This window comes from Polypterus senegalus, chromosome 15 (genome assembly GCF_016835505.1).
Source record: "Polypterus senegalus isolate Bchr_013 chromosome 15, ASM1683550v1, whole genome shotgun sequence".
Classification (NCBI taxonomy): Eukaryota; Metazoa; Chordata; class Cladistia; order Polypteriformes; family Polypteridae; genus Polypterus; species Polypterus senegalus.
Window position 1 is genome coordinate 56,533,923 of NC_053168.1, and position 22,333 is coordinate 56,556,255.

At 39.1% G+C, this 22,333-nt stretch overlaps 1 protein-coding gene across 3 annotated transcripts in view; it reads left to right on the plus strand.

Moving 5' to 3' along the window:
• snx13 (sorting nexin 13) overlaps nt 1–22,333 on the plus strand; it is a 220,710-nt gene that overhangs the window by 146,372 nt on the left and 52,005 nt on the right. For all 3 annotated transcript variants that reach the window (XM_039736162.1, XM_039736163.1, XM_039736164.1), the window contains exons 14-16: nt 1,765–1,869; nt 13,120–13,252; nt 15,089–15,126. In XM_039736162.1, the coding sequence (XP_039592096.1) occupies nt 1,765–1,869; nt 13,120–13,252; nt 15,089–15,126 (276 nt within the window). The remainder of the gene's footprint in view (nt 1–1,764; nt 1,870–13,119; nt 13,253–15,088; nt 15,127–22,333) is intronic.

Sequence of the window (22,333 nt, forward strand, 5' to 3'; positions counted from 1 at the left end):
GAAGCTGTGATAGTTGAAGCGCGATATAGCAAGGGATTACTGTACAGGTTAAAACTTGGCCCTTTTTTTTTTGAAGGCGAGCACCCAGTATACCACCCGTGTTGATCAAGCATACAAGTCGTATTCCAAACAAAGGTCGTATACTAAGCAAAATATTTCGCCTCTAAACAGGACGTATACCAAGTTGGACTTATTCCAAAGCAGACGTATACCGAGGTACCACTGTATATATATATGTATATATATATATATATATATATATATATGTTTGTACCTGTGTTTCTTTTTCACATTTTGGGTGGGGGTTAAAACTTGTTTTGCTTTTTTTCATTTATTTTCCTTGTAGTTATTTGGAAGTAAATGGTTGTATCCATTATTTATTACTATATGCCTGATTGAGTAGGATTCTGTTGCAATGTTATAGCTTTCGAAAATGACAAAAATAAATAATCTTTGCTCTTGTGCTTTTTCAGTGATATAACAGATTTGTTCCAGCTAATAATTTGGGTGTTGTTTGCTACATATGGTAATGATTAGCAGGGGCGCATGTAATGTTTTAAGTGAGACTTTTTCCCATCCAAAAATACATAAATGCCCTTGTGGAAGTGATGCTCACTCTCATTTACCTTAATTAGCTGTGAATGCTTTATTTTTCTTTTCTTTGTGTATTATGTGCACTTTATCTGTAATAAAAGACATATTTAGAAATAGAAATAAGCGTTGCAATACTTTTGTCAAACATATATAGTGGAACCTCGGGTCACAACCATAATTCATTCCAAAACTCTGGTCGCAACCCGATTTGGTTGTGACCGTGACCCAAAGTAATTTCCCCCATAGGATTGTATGTAAATACAATGAATCCATTCGGACCGTACAAACTGTATGTAAATATATTTTTTTAAAGATTTTTAAGCATAAAAATAGTTAATTATACCATAGAATGCACAGTGTAATAGTAAACTGAATGTAAAAACATTGAATAACACTGAGAAAACCTTGAACAGAGAAAACTAACATTGTAAGAGTTCACGCTACAGCCTTACGAACTGCTCTCTGTAAACAGTTTTTTTAATGAGTTTTAAACACAGGGAAAAAAATGAACATTTGAAAAATCCTTAATTTATACAAAAACTAACCATAAACAACCAAGAAAACTAACCTTGCATGAGTCGAGTTCTGGGATGAAGGAAGTGAGGAGGAACTGGGTGGAGAGGAGATTACAGTTTTGAGGTAAAGTCCCTCTGCGCGATGCACGTCTGATTGAGAACAATGTACTATACATGGAGAGACTGAACATGTGCGTACGAACCGGAAGGGAAACGAAATAGAGCACAAAGAGTTCACAGGAAATGCACAGGGAGAGACTGAACACGTGCTGAAATCATCGACGCGTACGAACTGGAAGGGAAACTGGCTTGTTCGTCACCCGAGTGTGTGGTCGTGAACAGATGCAAAAGTTTGACAAACTTTTTGGTTGTAACCCAATTTGTACATGTTCTGAGATGTTCGTGACCCGAGGTTCCACTGTATATTAAAGTTAGTACTGTAACTCAACCAGAAGTTCTCTTTTTACCCATATCTTGTTAAATGCTAAATGCAAACAATAAAGTTGACTTTATACCATTGGAAGGAGGGCATGTCAACCACTAGGACCTCAGTTTGCACAGCAAAGTGAAGCATATTTTTGAATGTTAGATACCAAAAACTCATGTTTGAGAAGAGCATTGCTGTTATTTTAATGGATCTATTTGCATTTTTAAGGCATCTCCTAGAGTTGATGTGGATGAATATTTGGTGGCAAGGTTAGCAGATAAACTCAGTAAAGAAGATCCCACGCCTGATATATTTGATGATATCCAAAGAAAGGTAATGTCTTTTGTTGTTTAAATTAGTTTTATAAATTGTTGTGCAAAAATATGCTTTTGTGCAAACACTGATGAATTTAGCATATTTTCACTAGCAAGTTACTTTTTTGTATAAGCAGCTGCTTGAGGTTATTATATTTTTAGAAAATAAGTATTTATTTTATGCTCAGAGCATAAATTCTGTGAATTATTATTGATGAAGCAAAACTTGTATTAATATTATTATCCATGCAATATGTGGAAATGCTCAACACAAAGTTTTTCAAGGAAATAAGGACTGCGTAAAATGTCAGACTTCATTTTCTCACTTTTGTTTTCCAGTTACTTGCTGAATCTTTCTGTGTAGTTTTAACCATTTTAACAGGACAGTCTCAACAAATATAGAACCATATTTCAGCACAAAATTGTTTCACTGCTGTAGTTAACTTCTCTTCTACCTCAATAAGTTTGTGTTCATCCATTTCTTTTTTCCTGCTTCTCTGTCACCGGAGTTGATTTCATAAGCAGTGGACAGAAGATGCAGTGCATCCGGAAAGTATTGACAGCGCATCACTTTTTCCACATTTTGTTATGTCACAGCCTTATTCCAAAATGGATTAAATTCATTTTTTTCCTCAGAATTCTACACACAACACCCCATAATGACAATGTAAAAAAAGTTTACTTGAGGTTTTTGCACATTTATTAAAAACTAGCAAAATACCTGCGCTTCGCAGTGAAGTAGTGTGTTAAAGAAGTAATGAAAAATAAAAGGAAACATTTTGAAAGTAACGTAACATGATTGTCAATGTAATTTTTTTGTCACAGTTATGAGTGTTGCTGTCACACAGGGCCATGTAGGTTTGGATTTTTTTTTCTCCCTAAATAATAAAAACCATCATTTAAAAACTGCATTTTGTGTTTACTTGTGTTATATTTGACTAATGGTTTAATGTGTTTGATGATCAGAATCATTTAGTGTGACAAACATGCAAAAGAATAAGAAATCAGGAAGGGGGCAAATAGTTTCTCACACCACTGATATACATATCTACACACACATACATCCACACACATATATATATATATATATATATATATATATATATATATATATATATATATATATATATATATACACATTTATATATATATATACAGTCATGTGAAAACATTAGGACACCCTTTGAAAGCATGTGGTTTTGTAACATTTTTAATAAATGGTTATTTCATCTCCGTTTCAACAATACAGAGAGATTAAAGTAATCCAACTAAACAAAGAAAACTGAAGAAAAGTCTTTTCAAGATCTTCTGTAAATGTCATTCTACAAAAATGCCTATTCTAACTGAGGAAAAGATAGGACACCCTCACATGTATTCCCTCTTAAATTGGCTCAGATCTCACTCAGGTATATCACACCAGGTGCACATAATTAGTAGATCGTTACTCTGCATGTTGAATGAGGCTTGCCCTATTTAAACCTCAGACATTTAGTTTGGTGTGCTCCTGACTGTTGAAGTGAGAGTGAGCACCATGGTGAGAACAAAAGAGCTGTCAGAGGACTTCAGAAAAGATTGTAGCAGCCTATGAGTCTGGGAAGGGATTTAAAAGATCTCAAAGATTTTGAAATCAGCCATTCCACTGTCCGGAAGATAGTCTACAAGTGGAGGGCTTTCAAAACAACTGCCAACATGCCCAGGACTGGTCGCCCCAGCAAGTTCACCCCAAGAGCAGACCGCAAGATGCTAAAAGAGGTCTCCAAAACCCTAAAGTGTCATCTCGAGAACTACAGCAGGCTCTGGCTACTGTTGATGTAGAAGTACATGCCTCTACAATCAGAAAGAGACTGTACAAGTTTAACTTGCATGGGAGGTGTGCAAGGAGGAAACCTTTGCTTTCCAAGAGAAACATCGAGGCCAGACTGACATTTGCCAGAGATAAAGTTGACAAAGACCAGGACTTCTGGAATAATGTTCTTTGGACAGATGAGTCCAAAATTGAATTATTTGGACACAACAGCAGAGGACATGTTTGGCGTAAACCAAACACAGCATTCCAAGAAAAGAACCTCATACCAACTGTGAAGCATGGAGGTGGAAGTGTCATGGTTTGGGGCTGCTTTGCTGCAGCAGGACCTGGTCAGCTCACCATCATAGAATCCACGATGAATTCTACTGTGTATCAGAAGGTGCTTGAAGAACATGTGAGACCATCAGTTAGAAAATTAAAGCTGAAGCGGAACTGGACCATGCAACATGACAATGACCCAAAACATACTAGTAAATCAACCAAAGATTGGCTGAAAAAGAAGAAATGGAGAGTCCTGGAATGGCCAAGTCAAAGTCCAGATTTGAATCCCATTGAGATGCTGTGGGTGACTTGAAAAGGGCTGTATGCGTGCAAGAAACCCTCAAACATCTCACAGCTGAAAAAGTTCTGCATTGAGGAGTGGGGTAAAATTTCCTCAGACCGATGTCGAAGACTGGTAGATGGCTACAAGAACCGCCTCACTGCAGTTATTTCAGCCAAAGGAGGTAACACTCACTATTAGGGGCAAGGGTGTCCTATCTTTTCCTCAGTTAGAATAGGCATTTTGTAGAATGACATTTACAGAAGATCTTGAAAAGACTTTTCCTCAGTTTTCTTTGTTTAGTTGGATTACTTTAATCTCTCTGTATTGTTGAAACGGAGATGAAATAACCATTTATTAAAAATGTTACAAAAACCACATGCTTTCAAAGGGTGTCCTAATGTTTTCACATGACTGTATATATACACACATATATATATATATATATATATATATATATATATATATATATATATATATATATATATATATATATATATATATATACACATATATATATATATATATATATATATATATATATATATATATATATATATATATACACTAATAAACGGCAAAGCCCTCACTCACTCACTCACTGACTGACTGACTGACTCATCACTAATTCTCCAACTTCCCGTGTAGGTAGAAGGCTGAAATTTGGTAGGGTTTATTCCTTACAGCTTCCTTACAAAAGTTGGGTAGGTTTCATATCGAAATTCTACGCGTAATGGTCATAACTGGAAGCTGTTTTTCCATTTACTGTAATGGAGATGAGCTTGAAACCGTGGGGCGGAGTTTCGTGACATCATCACGTAATCACGCAGTACATAGAAAACCAGGAAGACCTCAAAAGCGCTGAAGAAAACATGCATTATATAATTGAGAAGGCAGCGAAACAATAAGAAGCGAGCGAGTGACATATACAACCATATTCATGAGTTCTGCTACTTGAAACAAAGCACGATGTAAACCTACACTTTAAATTAAGTTCATAGACAGGCTTCGCTGGCGTTTGTAATTTAGTGCCTGCCCATATAAGGCCGTCCGTCAGCGGCAATCCAATAGCAAACTGCCACGGGTAAATATTCACGGGTGAAGGACTGTGCTTATGCAGAGGAAGATGAGATGGTCAGGGTGGTGTTTGGCACAAACTCAGCGAAACTGCGAGAGAAAGTTTTAAGTGCCAGGACTAAGGTAACATTAAATACAGCCATGGACATAGCACGAGATGGCACCAGCACAGCTGGGAAACTTCGATGCATGTACACCGAGCGGCTCACGTGAACTGACGCAGTGCACAGACAAAAAGCAACAGTTCCAAAGAGCTGAACAAAAAAATTACACAATTGAAAAGGCAGCAAAAAATATGAAGCGCCTGATACATACAAGCATATTCATAAATCCAGCTACTGTGGAAACAAAGCACACGGTGGAAAAAGTCAATGTCCCGCTAAAGGAAGACAGTGTAAAAAACCCGTGCATGCAGTGTGTCAGGTCTCAGATAAAGAAGAAGACGAGCTGTTTATTGATGCAGTAAGAAACGAATCGATGAATGAAACCTGTCATCTTTACAACGATTGACAAACACGGAATGTAACTTGAACACAACACATCCTACAAATACGAACCTGATTGAAAGAAATAATGATAATCAAATCCTTGATGACAGCAACACTCAGTAACACTCACAAAACAAATACTGTATATTGACAGTCATGTTACGCTATTTTTAAAATGTTCCCTTTTCTTTTCTAGCTTTTTAACACACTACTCTCGCTGCGATACGGGTATATATATATATATATACATATACCCGATCTACATACTCGAATAATGGATACTTTATTCGCCATCAATGATTGTTTTGGTAAAGCCATACTCAGTGTATTCATTAGATGAACGGTAAAAAAGTAAGAGCGAGGGAGGATGACTTATTGAGGCATGCAGGCTGTAGTGCTTGCGTCAACTCTATCTGAATTGCGCGATCACATTTGAAAAATATATCTTTTCAAGTTCTATTTAGTCCATATGTGTCAAACTCAAGGGCCATGGGCCACATCCGCCCGGCGCGTAATTATATCCGCCCCGAGATCATTTTATATACTGTATTATTGTTATTAATGGCCCGGGTATATGAAGCGCTGGTAACACAATAAACTACAGATCCCATAATGCAGCGCTTCAGCTGCCTTGCCGAACACTTACGCGTTAATCAAGTCTAGCTTATGATGCTGCAAGTTATTGCGAAGCTAGCTCACATGATGCTGAAGAGAAAAGTTGATTCTGAAAATAGAGCCTTTAAAAACCGATGGGAGGCTGAGTATATGTTTACTGAACCCGTGTGTCTCATTTGTGGAGCTAATGTGGCTGTAATTACAGAATTTAATCTAAGACGGCACTATGAGACAAAACATCAGGGTAACCTGAAAGACCTGAATGCAATGCAGAAGATACAGAAAGCAGAAGAATTAAATAAGAATCTGACACTTCAGCGGACGTTTTACCGTGCACAATCACAAAGTGATTTCAAGTGAAGCTGCTTTTATGGGAGACACAAATGCACCAGTGCAACTTGCCCCACTTTCCCTGTTGCCAAGTAATGTTGAACCAAGTCGTCACTACGGTGTTCCCAAATACGCACTTTGCTGATAAACTGAGCGCACTGAGTTTGCACGGCGCTTTGGTGACTTTGAAGAACAAAAAAAGTCCGTCTACATGCGGCTCGAACCTTGTGCATGTTTGGTAGCACATATCTGTGTGAGAAGCTCTTCTCAGTGATAAAGACTAACAAAACAGCACACAGGAGTCGCCTCACTGATGAGCACCTGCAATCCATCCTGAGAATCTCCACAACACAGAACCTCACACCAAACATAAACAAACTTGTTGCCAAAAAGATGCCAGGCGTCCAGCTCTAAAATGACATATGAGCAAAGACAACTGAATGATTTGATTTGTTATTGCTGAAAGGAACACATTTTATTTATATTTCCAGGTTTTGTTATGCAGCATGTTCATATTTGAATTTGTATAATTTTGACAGGATATATTTTTATGGAGAGCAAAATCTTTTGGGATATTTAAAATCTAAGTTTATTTTTTATATAAAATTACATAAGAGTAAAAAAATTTGAATGTTTGTTCTTTTAACGTTTACTTTATTTCTAACTTTATATTATATTATAAGTTGTTTAAGGTTTGAGTTGATTTATTCAGGAATAATATTCCTGTCTGTTTTTACCATTCCTACCAAAGATATTTCTGTCAACTAAATAAAAATTCCTTCTATTTAAAATTTAAATAGAACTTGAACAAATACGATAGTTCATAATATCCACGCAGACTTGCACTTAAGAGCGGGAGTTATCCGTTTTAACAAGCAGCGTATTGCACTGATCTGAAATAGCTGTGTGTGTATATATGTAGATATGTATGTATATGTATGTATGTGTGTATGTATATGTATGTGTATATATGTAGATATATATATATATGTGTGTGTGTGTGTGTGTGTATATATATGTGTATATGTATAGATATGTATATATATATGTTTATGTGTGTGTGTATATATATATATATATATATATATATATATATATATATGACAAAACACTCATCACTCACAACAGTGACAAAACAATTACATTGACAATCATGTTACGTTATTTTCAAAATGTTTCCTTTTCTTTTCATTGCTTCTTTAACACACTACTTCTCATCTTGCTGGGTATTTTGCTAGTATATATATATTATATATATATATATTATATATTATATATATATATATATATATATATATATATATATATATATATATATATATATATATATATATATACTAGCAAAAAAACCTTCTTAAACTGAGGGAAAATATACCAAAAATTATTTGTTAAGGATCTCTTTGTATACCACGTTGTCAGTTCGACCCTCTGGTTGTAATATGACCAAGCTGTGCGCTGAGCTTACTCTTGAGCATGCAACGTACAGTTGGCCATGTGAACAGTAATCTTGTTTCAAATCTCACAGCTTGGATTGCTGCTGTCATAATCGGTTTGAGTTTCATGGTTTGTTTCAATTACGACAGTATTTGTAGGACTTGTGTTGAAGAGACATCTATCAAGCATTGTAAGTATACAACTGGTTTCATCGATAACTTCACATCCAGCTTTTGAGAGTTTAAACATTCATAAACATCATAGTGTCCACTACTGAAATTGTCACCTGTCAATCTCAGATGTTTTAGAGGCCTTGGCAGTTGTTGAAAGGTGTAAAATATTTGGCCATTTCGGTACACTTGAAAGCGACAACCGAACAAATCACCGGCAGCCATCAACTCACATGCAGATGCATAGGTGAAGGGCTTAAGCATTCCACTCTTCTGTGTAGAATAATTATCGCCTGTACCATCAGTCCACACCTTGAACCTGTCCCAGTCATTCAATACATTAGACACAATGTTCCTCCGGATATCAAGATTGAGCCTAATATGGCCGTACAATATGTAACAAAGAGAATGGAAAAGGTAGGTGCCATCTCCGGGCATGGAAACCACTCGGTAAGTGACAGTTCTTTGATCGATGGTGATCACCTCGATAGACATGTTAATGGGGGTAAGGTTGGAATGATAAAGGAAATGGGTACTTGAACAATGTAAAGTAAGTCTAAAATACCTACACAATAACTATAATTGTAATAAATGAACAATAAAACAGCGGAGAAGCCGTGGATTAAATAAAAAGCCTGTAGTTATCAACAGGGAGACATGAATCCCGTGGCGAAGCAAGGAAGGGAATGTAGAGACTGGAGCAAAGGATGGCCTTATTTAGGCAGGCAGCCAACAACGTGGGAGGCGTTGGGATGGGGGACCCAACGCCACCTCACATGGTGACCGAGCTGCAGGCTATGGACATATACAGTGGTGTGAAAAACTATTTGCCCCCTTCCTGATTTCTTATTCTTTTGCATGTTTGTCACACAAAATGTTTCTGATCATCAAACACATTTAACCATTAGTCAAATATAACACAAGTAAACACAAAATGCAGTTTTTAAATGATGGTTTTATTATTTAGGGAGAAAAAAATCCAAACCTACATGGCCCTGTGTGAAAAAGTAATTGCCCCCTGAACCTAATAACTGGTTGGGCCACCCTTAGCAGCAATAACTGCAATCAAGCGTTTTCGATAACTTGCAATGAGTCTTTTACAGCGCTCTGGAGGAATTTTGCCCCACTCATCTTTGCAGAATTGTTGTAATTCTGCTTTATTTGAGGGTTTTCTAGCGTGAACCGCCTTTTTAAGGTCATGCCATAGCATCTCAATTGGATTCAGGTCAGGACTTTCACTAGGCCACTCCAAAGTCTTCATTTTGTTTTTCTTCAGCCATTCAGAGGTGGATTTGCTGGTGTGTTTTGGGTCATTGTCCTGTTGCAGCACCCAAGATCGCTTCAGCTTGAGTTGACGAACAGATGGCGGACATTCTCCTTCAGGATTTTTTGGTAGATAGTAGAATTCATGGTTCCATCTATCACAGCAAGTCTTCCAGGTCCTGAAGCAGCAAAACAACCCCAGACCATCACACTACCACCACCATATTTTACTGTTGGTATGATGTTCTTTTCTGAAATGCTGTGTTCCTTTTACGCCAGATGTAACGGACATTTGCCTTCCAAAAGTTCAACTTTTGTCTCATCAGTCCACAAGGTATTTTCCCAAAAGTCTTGGCAATCATTGAGATGTTTCTTAGCAAAATTGAGATGAGCCCTAATGTTCTTTTTGCTTAACAGTGGTTTGCGTCTTAGAAATCTGCCGTGCAGGCCGTTTTTGCCCAGTCTCTTTCTTATGGTGGAGTCGTGAACACTGACCTTAATTGAGGCAAGTGAGGCCTGCAGTTCTTTAGACGCTTGTCCTGGGGTCTTTGTGACCTCTCGGATGAGTCGCCTCTGCGCCTTGGGGTAATTTTGGTCGGCCGGCCACTCCTGGGAAGGTTCACCACTGTTCCATGTTTTTGCCATTTGTGGATAATGGCTCTCACTGTGGGGTTGCTGGAGTCCCAAAGCTTTCGAAATGGCTTTATAACCTTTACCAGACTGATAGATCTCAATTACTACTGTTCTCATTTGTTCCTGAATTTCTTTGGATCTTGGCATGATGTCTAGCTTTTGAGGTGCTTTTGGTCTACTTCTCTGTGTCAGGCAGCTTCTATTTAAGTGATTTCTTGATTGAAACAGGTGTCGCAGTAATCAGGCCTGGGGGTGGCTACAGAAATTGAACTCAGGTGTGATACACCACAGTTAGGTTGTTTTTTAACAAGGGGGCAATTACTTTTTCACACAGGGCCATGTAGGTTTGGATTTTTTTTCTCCCTAAATAATAAAAACCATCATTTAAAAACTGCATTTTGTGTTTACGTGTGTTATATTTGACTAATGGTTAAATGTGTTTGATGATCAGAAACATTTTGTGTGACAAACATGCAAAAGAATAAGAAATCAGGAAGGGGGCAAATAGTTTTTCACACCACTGTATATGTACGTAAGTAGGATTCAGTTAGCGTTGGGATCCCGCGTACCAAATTTCTTGAAGATGGGCCCATAAGTAACAAAGACCGTTGAAAAGTTCAATATGGCAGCTGACAGTGGCATCATACCACCGAAATAAGTACCAAATTTCAGCCTTCTACCTACACGGAAAGTTGGAGAATTAGTGACGTTGAAAAGTTCAATATGGCGGCTGACAGTGGCGTCATACCACCGAAATAAGTACGTATATTGGTTTTGATTAGCGCAGGTAAGCCGCCTACCAAATTTCGTGAAGATGGGGCCAAAAAGTTCAACGTGGCGGACGTTTTTGACCGTTATGCGTAGAATTTTGAAATGAAACCTGCTTAACTTTTGTAAGTAAGCTGTAAGGAATGAGCCTGCCAAATTTCAGCCTTCTACCTACACGGGAAGTTGGAAAATTAGTGACATTGGAAAGTTCAATATGGTGGCCGAAAGTGGCGTCATACCACCGAAATAAGTACGTACATTGGTTTTGGTTAGCGCAGGGAAGCCACCTACCAAATTTCGTGAAGATGGGGTCAGCCTTTTCACCTTCTACACGGAAGTTGGAAAATTAATGACGGTTGGAAAGTTCAATATGGCTGCCGACAGTGGCGTCATACCATCGAAATAAGTACGTACATCGATTTCGGTGCGTGTGTGCATGGCCTTGTATTATTATAGATAAAAAAACTGAGAAATCACATGTACATAAGTATTCACAGCCTTTGCTCAATACTTTGTCGATGCACCTTTGTCAGCAATTACAGCCTCAAGTCTTTTTGAATATGATGCCACAAGCTTGGTACACCTATCCTTGGTCAGTTTCACCCATTCCTCTTTACAGCACCTCTCAAGCTCCATCAGGTTGGATGGGAAGCATCGGTGCACTGCCATTTTAAGATCTATCCAGAGATGTTCAATCGGATTCAAGTCTGGGCTCTGGCTGGGCCACTCAAGGACATTCACAGATTGTCCTGATGCCACTCCTTTGATATCTTGGCTGTGCGCTTAAGGTCGTTGTCCTGCTGAAAGATGAACTGTCACCCCAGTCTGAGGTCAAGAGCGCCCTTTGGCAGGTTTTCATCCAGGATGTGTCTGTACATTGCTGCAGTCATCTTTCCCTTTATCCTGACTAGTCTCCCGGTTCCTGCCGCTGAAAAACATCCCCACAGCATGATGTTGCCACCACCATGCTTCACTGTAGGGATGGTATTGGCCTGGTGATGAGCGGTGCCTGGTTTCCTCCAAACGTGATGCCTGGCATTCACACCAAAGAGTTCAATCTTTGTCTCATCAGACCATAGAATTTCGTTTCTCATGGTCTGAGAGTCTTGTCAGGTGCCTTTTGGCAAACTCCAGGCGGGCTGCCATGTGCCTTTTACTAAGGAGTGGCTTCCGTCTGGCCACTCTACCATACAGGCCTGATTGGTGGATTGCTGCAGAGATGGTTGTCCTTCTGGAAGGTTCTTCTCTCTCCACAGAGGACCTCTGGAGCTCTGACAGAGTGACCATCAGGTTCATGGTCACCTCCCTGACTAAGGCCCTTCTCCCCCGATTGCTCAGTTTAGATGGCCGGTCAGCTCTAGGAAGAGTCCAGGTGGTTTCGAACATCTTCCACTTACGTATGATGGAGGCCACTGTGCTCATTGGGACCTTCAAAGCAGCAGAAATTTTTCTGTAACCTTCCCCAGATTTGTGCTTCGAGACAATCCTGACTTCATGTCAGAGCACAAACCAAGCATGAACTGTCAACTGTGGGACCTTATATAGAGAGGTATGTGCCTTTCCAAATCATGTCCAATCAACTGAATTTACCACAGGTGGAGTCCAATTAAGCTGCAAAAACATCTCAAGGATGATCAGGGGAAACAGGATGCACCTGAGCTCAATTTTGAGCTTCATGGCATAGGCTGTGAATACTTATGTACATGTGCTTTCTTAATTTTTTTTTTAATAAATTTGCAAAAACCTCAAGTAAACTTTATTAGTTTTTAATGTTGTAAATTCTGCTGTGGTGTATTTTCTGAACTTTCAAAGCATTCAAAAATAACAATTTCCCAAGTTCTAAATGGATATATAAAGACTATTATTGCAGGTGATTCATTCACAGAATTCTACACCATGGTGGATTTAGATTTTTAAACCCAATTGCAGTTGTGAGTTGTTTAAAGTTAGTTTATTGTTCTTGTTGTGATGCTGTATTTCACAGTCTTTAAGATTCGTACATTGATTAGCAGCAATAGATTATTGGAACTGTATCTGTTGATACATTCTGAAAATGTTTTTGTTTTCAAGATTCATAATTTTGGTATTTTTTAGAATATAGTCTTGAAAAGAGCACTGACTTTTTCCCTCCTTTTCCTTAAAGGTATATGACATAATGCTAAGAGATGAAAAGTTCTATCCATCCTTCAAACTGCATCCTCTTTATGTTCGAATGTTAGCTGAACTTGACATGTTGAAGGAACCTAGTTACAAGGGGTCAGATGACGGAGATGGAGGTAAAATATATCTCCAAAGTTCCAAAATATTGTCGTTGTAATGTCCTATCTGCTCTTAATTCATAAATGTGTTTTTATGATGCAATATTGTTTTGCTGCTTTTTACATTGTATACTAGTGGTCTAAAGCTCAACAATGAATAATGTTCCATGTCTGCAAGTAATATTGTGGTATTGCACTGCTTTTCCAGGTAGGTAAAGCTATAACAAAATCAAGAAGACTATTTAGTTTAGTGGTATAAGGATCACTGTCTTTTTGAATGTAAAAAAATGCTTAAGATGTAGTATTTGACTTTGTGAAATGTGAAGCTAAGTGTTCTCATATTACTAGTATTAAAAAACCTCTCATTAACTGTATAATTATTTGAGACTGCATTGATAAATTCTTGATTGGTGATCTAAATACAATCTGTGTTAACCTCTTCTCTGTAATATGAGAATATTCAGAATGTGTATAGACATCATGTTGTACTTCTGACTCAGTAAAATCCTTTCTATTATTATTTCAACACCACAGTAAAGTCCTTTCTGTTATTATTTCATCTTCACCGTCTTATTAGGTGAGCTGAAAAATCAAGAAATGAAGAAACTTAATCAGGTTGCTAGACATTCAGCCTAACTAATAATTGCTTTTATTGATGACCTGATGTGCATCTGGCAGAAGCTGATACTTAACACCCAATAATTGCACGTAACTGCTTGTGCCAAGTCATCATGTTCCTGTTTCAAAAGTCATTTTAAAATTTTGTATTACATTTTTTCGTTTCCAAGAGCAGCATTTAGAATTTTGTCCAAAAATATGCTGTTCCATAATTAAGCAATTTCATGTTATGTTATTTGAACTCACAGATATTCTGTGCTAGTGAAAGTATCTTATTTATTTATTTTGATTTTTTTTTTTTCTTTCCAAAGCATGATGCATGTAGTGGTTTGTGATCTTCAACATATGATTTATTTTTATTCATTATCATGTGGATGACTGTATATTGCAGTATATTAATTTTGCAGTAAAATAACTCCCAGGCAACTGTCTTAGAATTCACCACCTAAAGCAATATGGATGTAGTAAACCAGGTAGAATAATCAGTTGTAATTAAGACATATTTGTGCTTATGAGTTAATAGCTCTAGTTATCCAGTTACAGTATACCTACACCAATTTCTTTTAGAGCTGTATCAGTTAAAAATAAGGGCACCAGAGGGACACACAATGGTGTTTAGAAATTTGGTTTAACTTACAATAAATACAAAATATATATATAACTGCCTCACCTTTGTGCCTGTCCTGTACAAGTAAAACCATAATTTGATTCTCTCTAACCATTTCTCAGACATAATAATTCTACCATTCTGCATCATGTAGGCTTATAATGTATTTTTATACCTGTAGCATTAATTTTGCTTACTCTGTAAATCTGATGTCTGTATTAACAATCCATTCTCAGTCAAGAGTAGCCTTTGTAATTATATTTTGCCTTTTGATTCTTTTAACTTGTGTATTTGTTTACTGTTGGCAAAATGTGGTAAATAATCCTGAATGTACCTTACTACCATATATTATTTTCTTCACTCCTTGCATCAGTTTCAACAATTGGAGACAACTTCGAAAATGATTAATCTGTGTACAATAATCCCTCTTTTCTTTTTAGTTGCAACTAACCTTGTTTACTTTGAGATAATGGATTTAATGGATCCCCTTTTCATTATTTGACTTTAGTTAGGAACCTATCCGTTTACCTGAAGTACACATTCTGTGTTTTTGTAATGCAATGTGTTGGATCTTTGTCCACAGATATATATACATTTTTTTTTCTTCTTCTTCTCCTTCTTCTTCATAGAGTCATCTAATGGTTCTCCAACTGGTAGCATTAATTTGGTAAGTATATATACTTTGTGGTTTAATTTATTAACAGGAAGATATAGGAGATATACAGATATCTTATAAAAGATTAGTCTGTTATGATTGCCAGAATTTGTGTTTTAATGTATTTTTTCTATATATGATTACTTGATACTGTATATGCAGTATATAACAGTCTGCATTCATTAGGAACAATATATATTTTACAAATTAAATTTAATGTACATTTGTGTGTAATTTCTATTGTAAACAAATTATTTGAAGATGCATTTTGCTTTTCATATATATGGTCGACCTCAATGAAAAATAAATCAATGAAATGATTTTCATTGTTCTAATACATACTTTCTACAGAGGCCTTTTCCTGCAGTTACAACTTGTATATTTCTACAAAGTTTGCATTATCTGCGTCATACTGTCCATCTATTCTTTGCCTGTTACATGGGAATTGTTTCAATTTAAAAATCATGGGCTGGGTTTCACTGTGCTCTTTAAGATAATTAATGGCTGCTTTAGTGTAAAATGAGTGATATCTAGCATATAAATTGATAAATATTTTGTACATCTATTTGTAAGCTAGTCAAAACAACAGTAATATTAGATAGTGTTTCAGGAGGCATGTTTTTACTTTATCAAAAAGAACAGTGGTGGGTTGTTGTTTATCTAGTCTCCCTTATTCGGAGTCTTTAGAAGTGACTCAGAATTTGAGTTTTTTTGTTTGGTGCGCGGCGGTTAGGTGGGTAGGGGTGTTTGTTATTGGAGAATATATCAAACCAGTTTGGCAATGGTAACAGTGTTAGGACTTACATAAGACTGTAAGCCATCCCCCACAGGAAGGCCATAAACTGCTTGCCTTGCTGACAGGAACAGGCTGCAACTAAATAAAGCAACAGACCACTTTCACAGGGAATCTAACGACGTCCTGCCAGTTTCTTGTTGGGATAATCGACTTACTGTTGAATGGTGGTCTGCAAACACAATGAAGCAATCGGTACTGTTGTTTAGCTGTTCCCTCAAAAATATTCCCAAACTGACCATCACATATGTGACACAATTAGTGGAGTGCAATATGTCATCTAAAAAACTTGAAAAGGATTAGAAATATTTTCACGAAAATTATCTTTTCATCTGCAAAGGTAAGCACCGAGGTTATGAATCTGGAAACGTGAAAGTGCTCTGCTGGGGTATGGGTTGTACTTGACTGCTTCTATTGGTAAATCAGCTAGGAAGTGACAGGTAGACTAAATCTATAGGTCACTGAAATTGGATTTTGGCTGAAATAGAATTGGATGCACCACGGAGTTGTCTGCGCCCATTGGTCTAGGATTTGGATAGTAATTTTATAACTTGGTCACCCCACCTTTACCTGTCCCTCTCATAATCTGTCAATGAAGACACAAACATCTCTCTCTCACACTTTTTTGATGATGAAATCAATTCTGTCTCATTAGCTATATTAAACAGGCATGTGGCATATTGATTTAATACTCCATTCAAAGACCATGTGGCAGCAAAGACAAAGCTATACTAAAGATAAGTCGTGAGTCTCCTATAGACGGAGTATGCTCTGCTACTTAGACTATAATGATATATTTTTGTCACACGTTATTTTGCTCAATAATTTGTGCATATCATCTATAATACATGATTAATTTAAACTGTATATCCCTCCTGTTTGTTATTTCACTATATCTGATTGCCTTTATCTTTATAAATAAAGGGGGTTGTAGTTTAAGTATGGGATTTAAGACATTGTATTAAGGTCTGCACAAGAGTATTAAGGAGAGGAGAAAAAAGGGGCACAACAGGATCCTATATGATACTGAACTTGTATGAAGCTTATGTTTTCGTAGTAGTTTGAATGAGTAGGAAATTGCTATTCAGATGAAGGCCCAAAGGCTTATTCAAAGTTGGGCACATATTCATAAGAACACAAAAGATGCATTTGGGTTAAACAGGGTATGATTGAGAAGTTTAGAAAGTTTAAATAATTTAAATCTTCATGTAGAATGGTGGGGATTCTTTACTATTACCTTTGGAGCACTTTGGAAATGTGCATTAACACATTTGGTGATGTTAATCAAGTCTTTGTTTAATTCTGCATTAATGATATTAAATGACTTTGTGAGGTTTTTAAAATTGATCTGTAAAAACAAAAATGATTTTTCCAGTAAACTCTTTAGCACATCCTAGAATATTAGAAGGCTATCCTCTGACTTTTTCAGAACAGTTAATAGTATTTGAGAGTTAAAATTACAACAAAATTGAAATATCTTTTTACATAAAATTTTGGCAGTTTAGTGGAAGGCACTAAATAGATTTTCAAAAGACAGAAAACTCTTCACCTGTCTCTAGCAGGTAGAAGTCATACAATTATATTAATAAATGTCAGTCCAGATTTTTATTGCTGTTTCAGAATAGTCATATGTTTGTTTTTTTGTTTTTTTTTTTAAAAAAAGCTGAGCTCAGTTATATGCGAGACAAAATTACCACACATTAAAAAAAACATTGCAAAGGTCGAATTCAAAAAGTAGCATGACATTACCTGACTTTCAGCTGTATTACTGTGTTATGAATGTATTTGTAATTTGAGACTGTGGAAAGAAGAAAATGCTGAATGTGCACCTGCCTGGTTTGATGGGATTTACAGATTTTTTATCAGTTAGTGTCACCGTATTTATCCCTACTCTACACAACATTGAGAAAGAGATCTCCCTATCAGTATTTCATGCAAGGAGTGGTATTCAATACTTCACAATATTCATTCTCCTTCAGTTTGTGCAAAACAAGTTTAGTTGAAAATTGTACACCTGATACACCTCTCCAAATTAAAATGATCTGAAATGTATGGGGTATTGGACCCCAGTTGTGAATGATGCCAGCTTCATTGTGCAAGACTAAAATCTGCATTTCTGCTTGGACTGACTTTTTTGTTGTTTATTGAAATCTATACTTTATATGATTGTTATATTATCATTTTTATAATGCATATTTCTGTAAAGAAGTAAACTTTATTACGAAAAAATAAGTATTTGTAAGCATGGGATTTTTAAAACAAGTATCATTTGAATTGATATTGGCGATATCAGGTGTAATCCAGCAACACCTGAAAATTTTTAAAAAGTATTTTTCAAAACGTGTAAATACATGAATAATGCATGGTTTCCTTGTTGGTATCAGTCAATTTGCACCTCATTTTATTTGATGTAATTAATAAAGAAATAGCAAGCTAAACTGAAACAAAAAATGATGAGAATGAATTAAGGTCTGTTCGATAAAGGTTATAATATATCCGACAGCAAGCAGTTTTTTTAAATTTATGCAGAATCGCTGTTTTTAAATTTGTAAGGCTGTATGTTAGAAAGTGAGAAAATCAACCTAATTAAATGAGAAGTTTATTTTCAAGGAGAGTTTAAATTCTAATGAGCAAAACTTTTTTAATAAAAATCGTGCTACTACAGTTACCAGCCCAGGGTTGTCTATTCTTATATACAACAATTCGGTATATTAAAATATTTAAATCAGTTAAATATACAGGACATGTTGAAATTTATAAGATGGTGAAAAAAATTGTGAAAATTTTAAAAACCCATATCATCTATTTTGTAGCTTTCACTATTATAGTTGTAATAAGTGGAGACCAGAGACGCGGAAAGGTTTGGGGCAGCCACCCGTTTATTACGGTTTCCCGGCTGCAAAAGTCTTTGAGGCATTGTAATAGTTGTTTACACAACAGAGTCCAAAACAGAACTGCCTGCCTAAGCCAAGGCAGTGAGCTTTATAGCACAGAGGGCGGAAATGATGTCGTCCTCTGGGCCGGAACTGGAAGTGACATCATCCTTGGGGCCGGAACCGGAAGTGACCTCATTCTTGGGGCCGGAACCGGAAGTGACGTGTCCTTCCTGGAAATGGCGGCTCCTGGTGGGATTTCCCGGGTAAGACCTGCAGAGAACTCAGAAAGAGCGTCAGTGCACCCCCCCCCGGGCAGATGTATAAACAGTATTTCCTAAGCCCTTCAGCTGCTTCCCATGCACACGTGTGTGACAAGACTCCCCTCAGCCCAGACCCGTGGGTCGGGCGACCTGCACCGAGAGGTCGTGGGCCGGGAGAGGGCATCGGCGTTGGCATGAAGAGACCCCTGTCGATGAACGAGCGTATACTTGTACTGCTGCAGGTCAAGAAACCACCTCGTGACCCGTGGATTCGACTCCCTGTGAAGGGCCATCCACTTCAGAGGTGCATGATCCGTCACCAGAGTGAACACGCGACCCAAGAGGTAGTACCGCAGCTGAGTTACTGCCCATTTGATCGCCAGAGCCTCTTTCTCCACCGCCGCGTACCTGGTCTCCCTGTCCAACAGTTTCCGCTCAGGTACATAACGGGTGTTCAACACCGTCGGCGCTTTGGCTCAACACGGCACCCAAGCCTGTGTCCGGCGTCCGCCTGGAGGATAAAAGGGAGAGAGAAGTTAGGGGAGATCAAGATAGGTGCTGAAGTCAGAGCCCTTTTTAAGTCACTGAATGCAGCCCCCGCTTTATCAGACCATACCACCGTATTAGGAGCTCTTTTCTTTGTCAAGTCGGTCAAGGCGCCTCTCTCGGAGAAGCGAGGCACAAACCGGCGGTAGTACCCGCCAAACCGAGAAAGGATTGGACTTGCCGCTTGGTTTGGACGGGCCAGGCCATTATGGCTTGCAACTTGGAACACTGTGGCCTCACAGTACCCCGCCCACTAGGTAGCCCAAATATTTGGCTTCCTCAATCCAAAGAAACATTTCTTGGGGTTGATTCGAGCCCGCCTCTCCCAGTGTCCGTAATACTGCTGTGACCTGCTGTATGTGTTCCTTCCAGGTGCTGGAATAGATGACACGCCATCCAGATAGGCAGCACAGAACGAGTTATGGGGCCGGAGCACTTTGTCCACCAGACGCTGAAAAGTCGCAGGCCCGTGTAACCCGAATGGAAGGACACGATACTGCCAGTGTCCGCTAGGAGTGCTAAACGCGTTTTTTTCCTTCGCGGACTCCGTTAAAGGAACCTGCCAGTACCCCTTTGTCATGTCAAGTGTAGTCAAGAATTTGGCTGGTCCCAGTCTCGAGGAGGTCATCCACGCGAGGCATGGGATAAGCATCAATCTGGAAACTTGGTTAAGCCGACGGAAGTCATTGCAAAACCTCCAACTGCCGTCAGGCTTAGCAATCAAGACGATGGGACTGGACCAGGGACTACTACTTTCCTCGATTACTCCTAGTGCCAGCATTCGCTTGATTTCCAGTTCCACTTCTACTTTCTTTGCCTCCGGGAGTCTGTAGGGTCGCCACGGACGATCACCCCCGGGTCAGTCAATATGTCATGCGCAATCAGAGAGGTCCGACCGGGTTTTTCACTTACCACCTCTGGGACAGAGCGGATAGCTGCTTCGAGCTCTTGTTTCTGCCTGGGGATAGCTGCTCGCAAATTAAGGGAACTTACTTCGCAAGAGAGAGCAGGGCTGTCCGGAGGAGGGATCGGGACCCTCTCCTTCCACGGTTTCAGCAGGTTTACATGATATATTCGCTCAGCTGGTCGGCGATTGGGCTGTTTCACCAAATAGTCAACCAATCCCTTCCTTTCCTTAATTTCGGAGGGGCCTAGCCAATGGGCGAGCAGTTTAGAGTGAGAAGTTGGTACCAATACCATGACGCGATCCCCCGGTTGGAACTCCCGGAGAGTCGTACACGGTCATAAAGGCGGGCCTGTGCTGATTGCCTCTCTATATGACTTTTAGAATCGGTCTTATTGCATCAAATCTACGCGCAATTGGGCGATATATTCCAAAATATTAGTGGAGGGCTGTGCCTCCCTTCCCAGCCCTCTTTTAAAATATCCAATAAACCCGGGGTTGTCTTCCGTACAGTAATTCAAATGGAGAGAACCCGTAGAGGCTTGAGGAACTTCCGATATGCAAAGAGGACAAGGGGGAGGAGTTGGTCCCAATCCCTCCCATCCTTGCTGACTACCTTACGTAGCATTTGCTTGAGAGTTTGATTAAATCTCTCCACTAGGCCATCGGTTTGAGGATGATACACCGAGGTCTTTAAATGCTTTATTTTCAGTAACTTGGCAGTCTCCTTGAACGCTTCCGAGGTAAAAGGCGTTCCTTGGTCCGTCAGGACTTCTCTAGGAATGCCTACTGCGAAAAGACTCCTACTAGTTCCGTGCAATATTTTTGTGGTAGCCGAGCAACGGAACGGCTTCAGGGAATCGGGTAGCATAATCCACGAGGACGAGTATATATTTATATCCTCGGCTGAGGGTTCTAGGGTCCTACTATGTCAACCCCAATCCTATCAAAGGGAACGTCAATAAGGGGAAGGGGAACCAGAGGAGCACGGTCCTCCTAGGAATTTGCCGCAGTTGACATTCCGGACAGGAAATGCAAAAGCGCTAACCTCCTCATTAATCCCGGCCAGAAAAACGGAGCTTAATTCGCTCTAATGTTTTATCGGAGCCGAGATGGCCTCCAAGAAGGTGGGAGTGTGCTAACTTCGCAAACCTGCCGCCGTAGGTCCGCGGGATTAGCAACAACTTCCGACCTTCCCCTCATGTTCAGCGACCCGATACAACAAATCATTATCAACGACAAAGTGAGGTCCCTGTGGCATGGGCAAATGCGTCGTTGGCGTTAACGAGAACCACTGCATTCTTTATGTGTTTCAGAGAGTCGCCATTCCACTGTTCTCTTGAAAGAAGCCGCGTCGCTCTAAACTGAAAGTGCAACTCAGAGAGCGGGTCGGTCTGACCTCAAGGGCGGAGATTCCTCCTCGCTGCCGGGCGCTAGTGGATGACGTAGTAGCCCGCGACGGTCCGGGAGTGTCTTCGTCACTCTCTTGGCCTACCCCCACTCCCTGTCGGCTGATTACACGTGTGGAAGCAACTTGAGATGAATCGTTGTCATCTATAACGAGGCCATAAGTTTTCGGGAATGCTTACTAAACTACGCCGTTACTATCAGACCAGTCTCGCCCGAGGATTACGGGAAACGGAGGATCCGGATGCACCGCCACGGTAAGCTGTCGAAGGGTTCCTCCGAGACATACGTAACACCGGGCGGTATTGTATGCGCGGATATCTCCGTGTATACATTTTAGACTGGTCTTCTTTTTAATCCACTGTTGTCGGCAGAATAAAGCGGCGAGCAACGACAGACACGCTACTGCCGGAATCGAACAGCGCTGTTATCT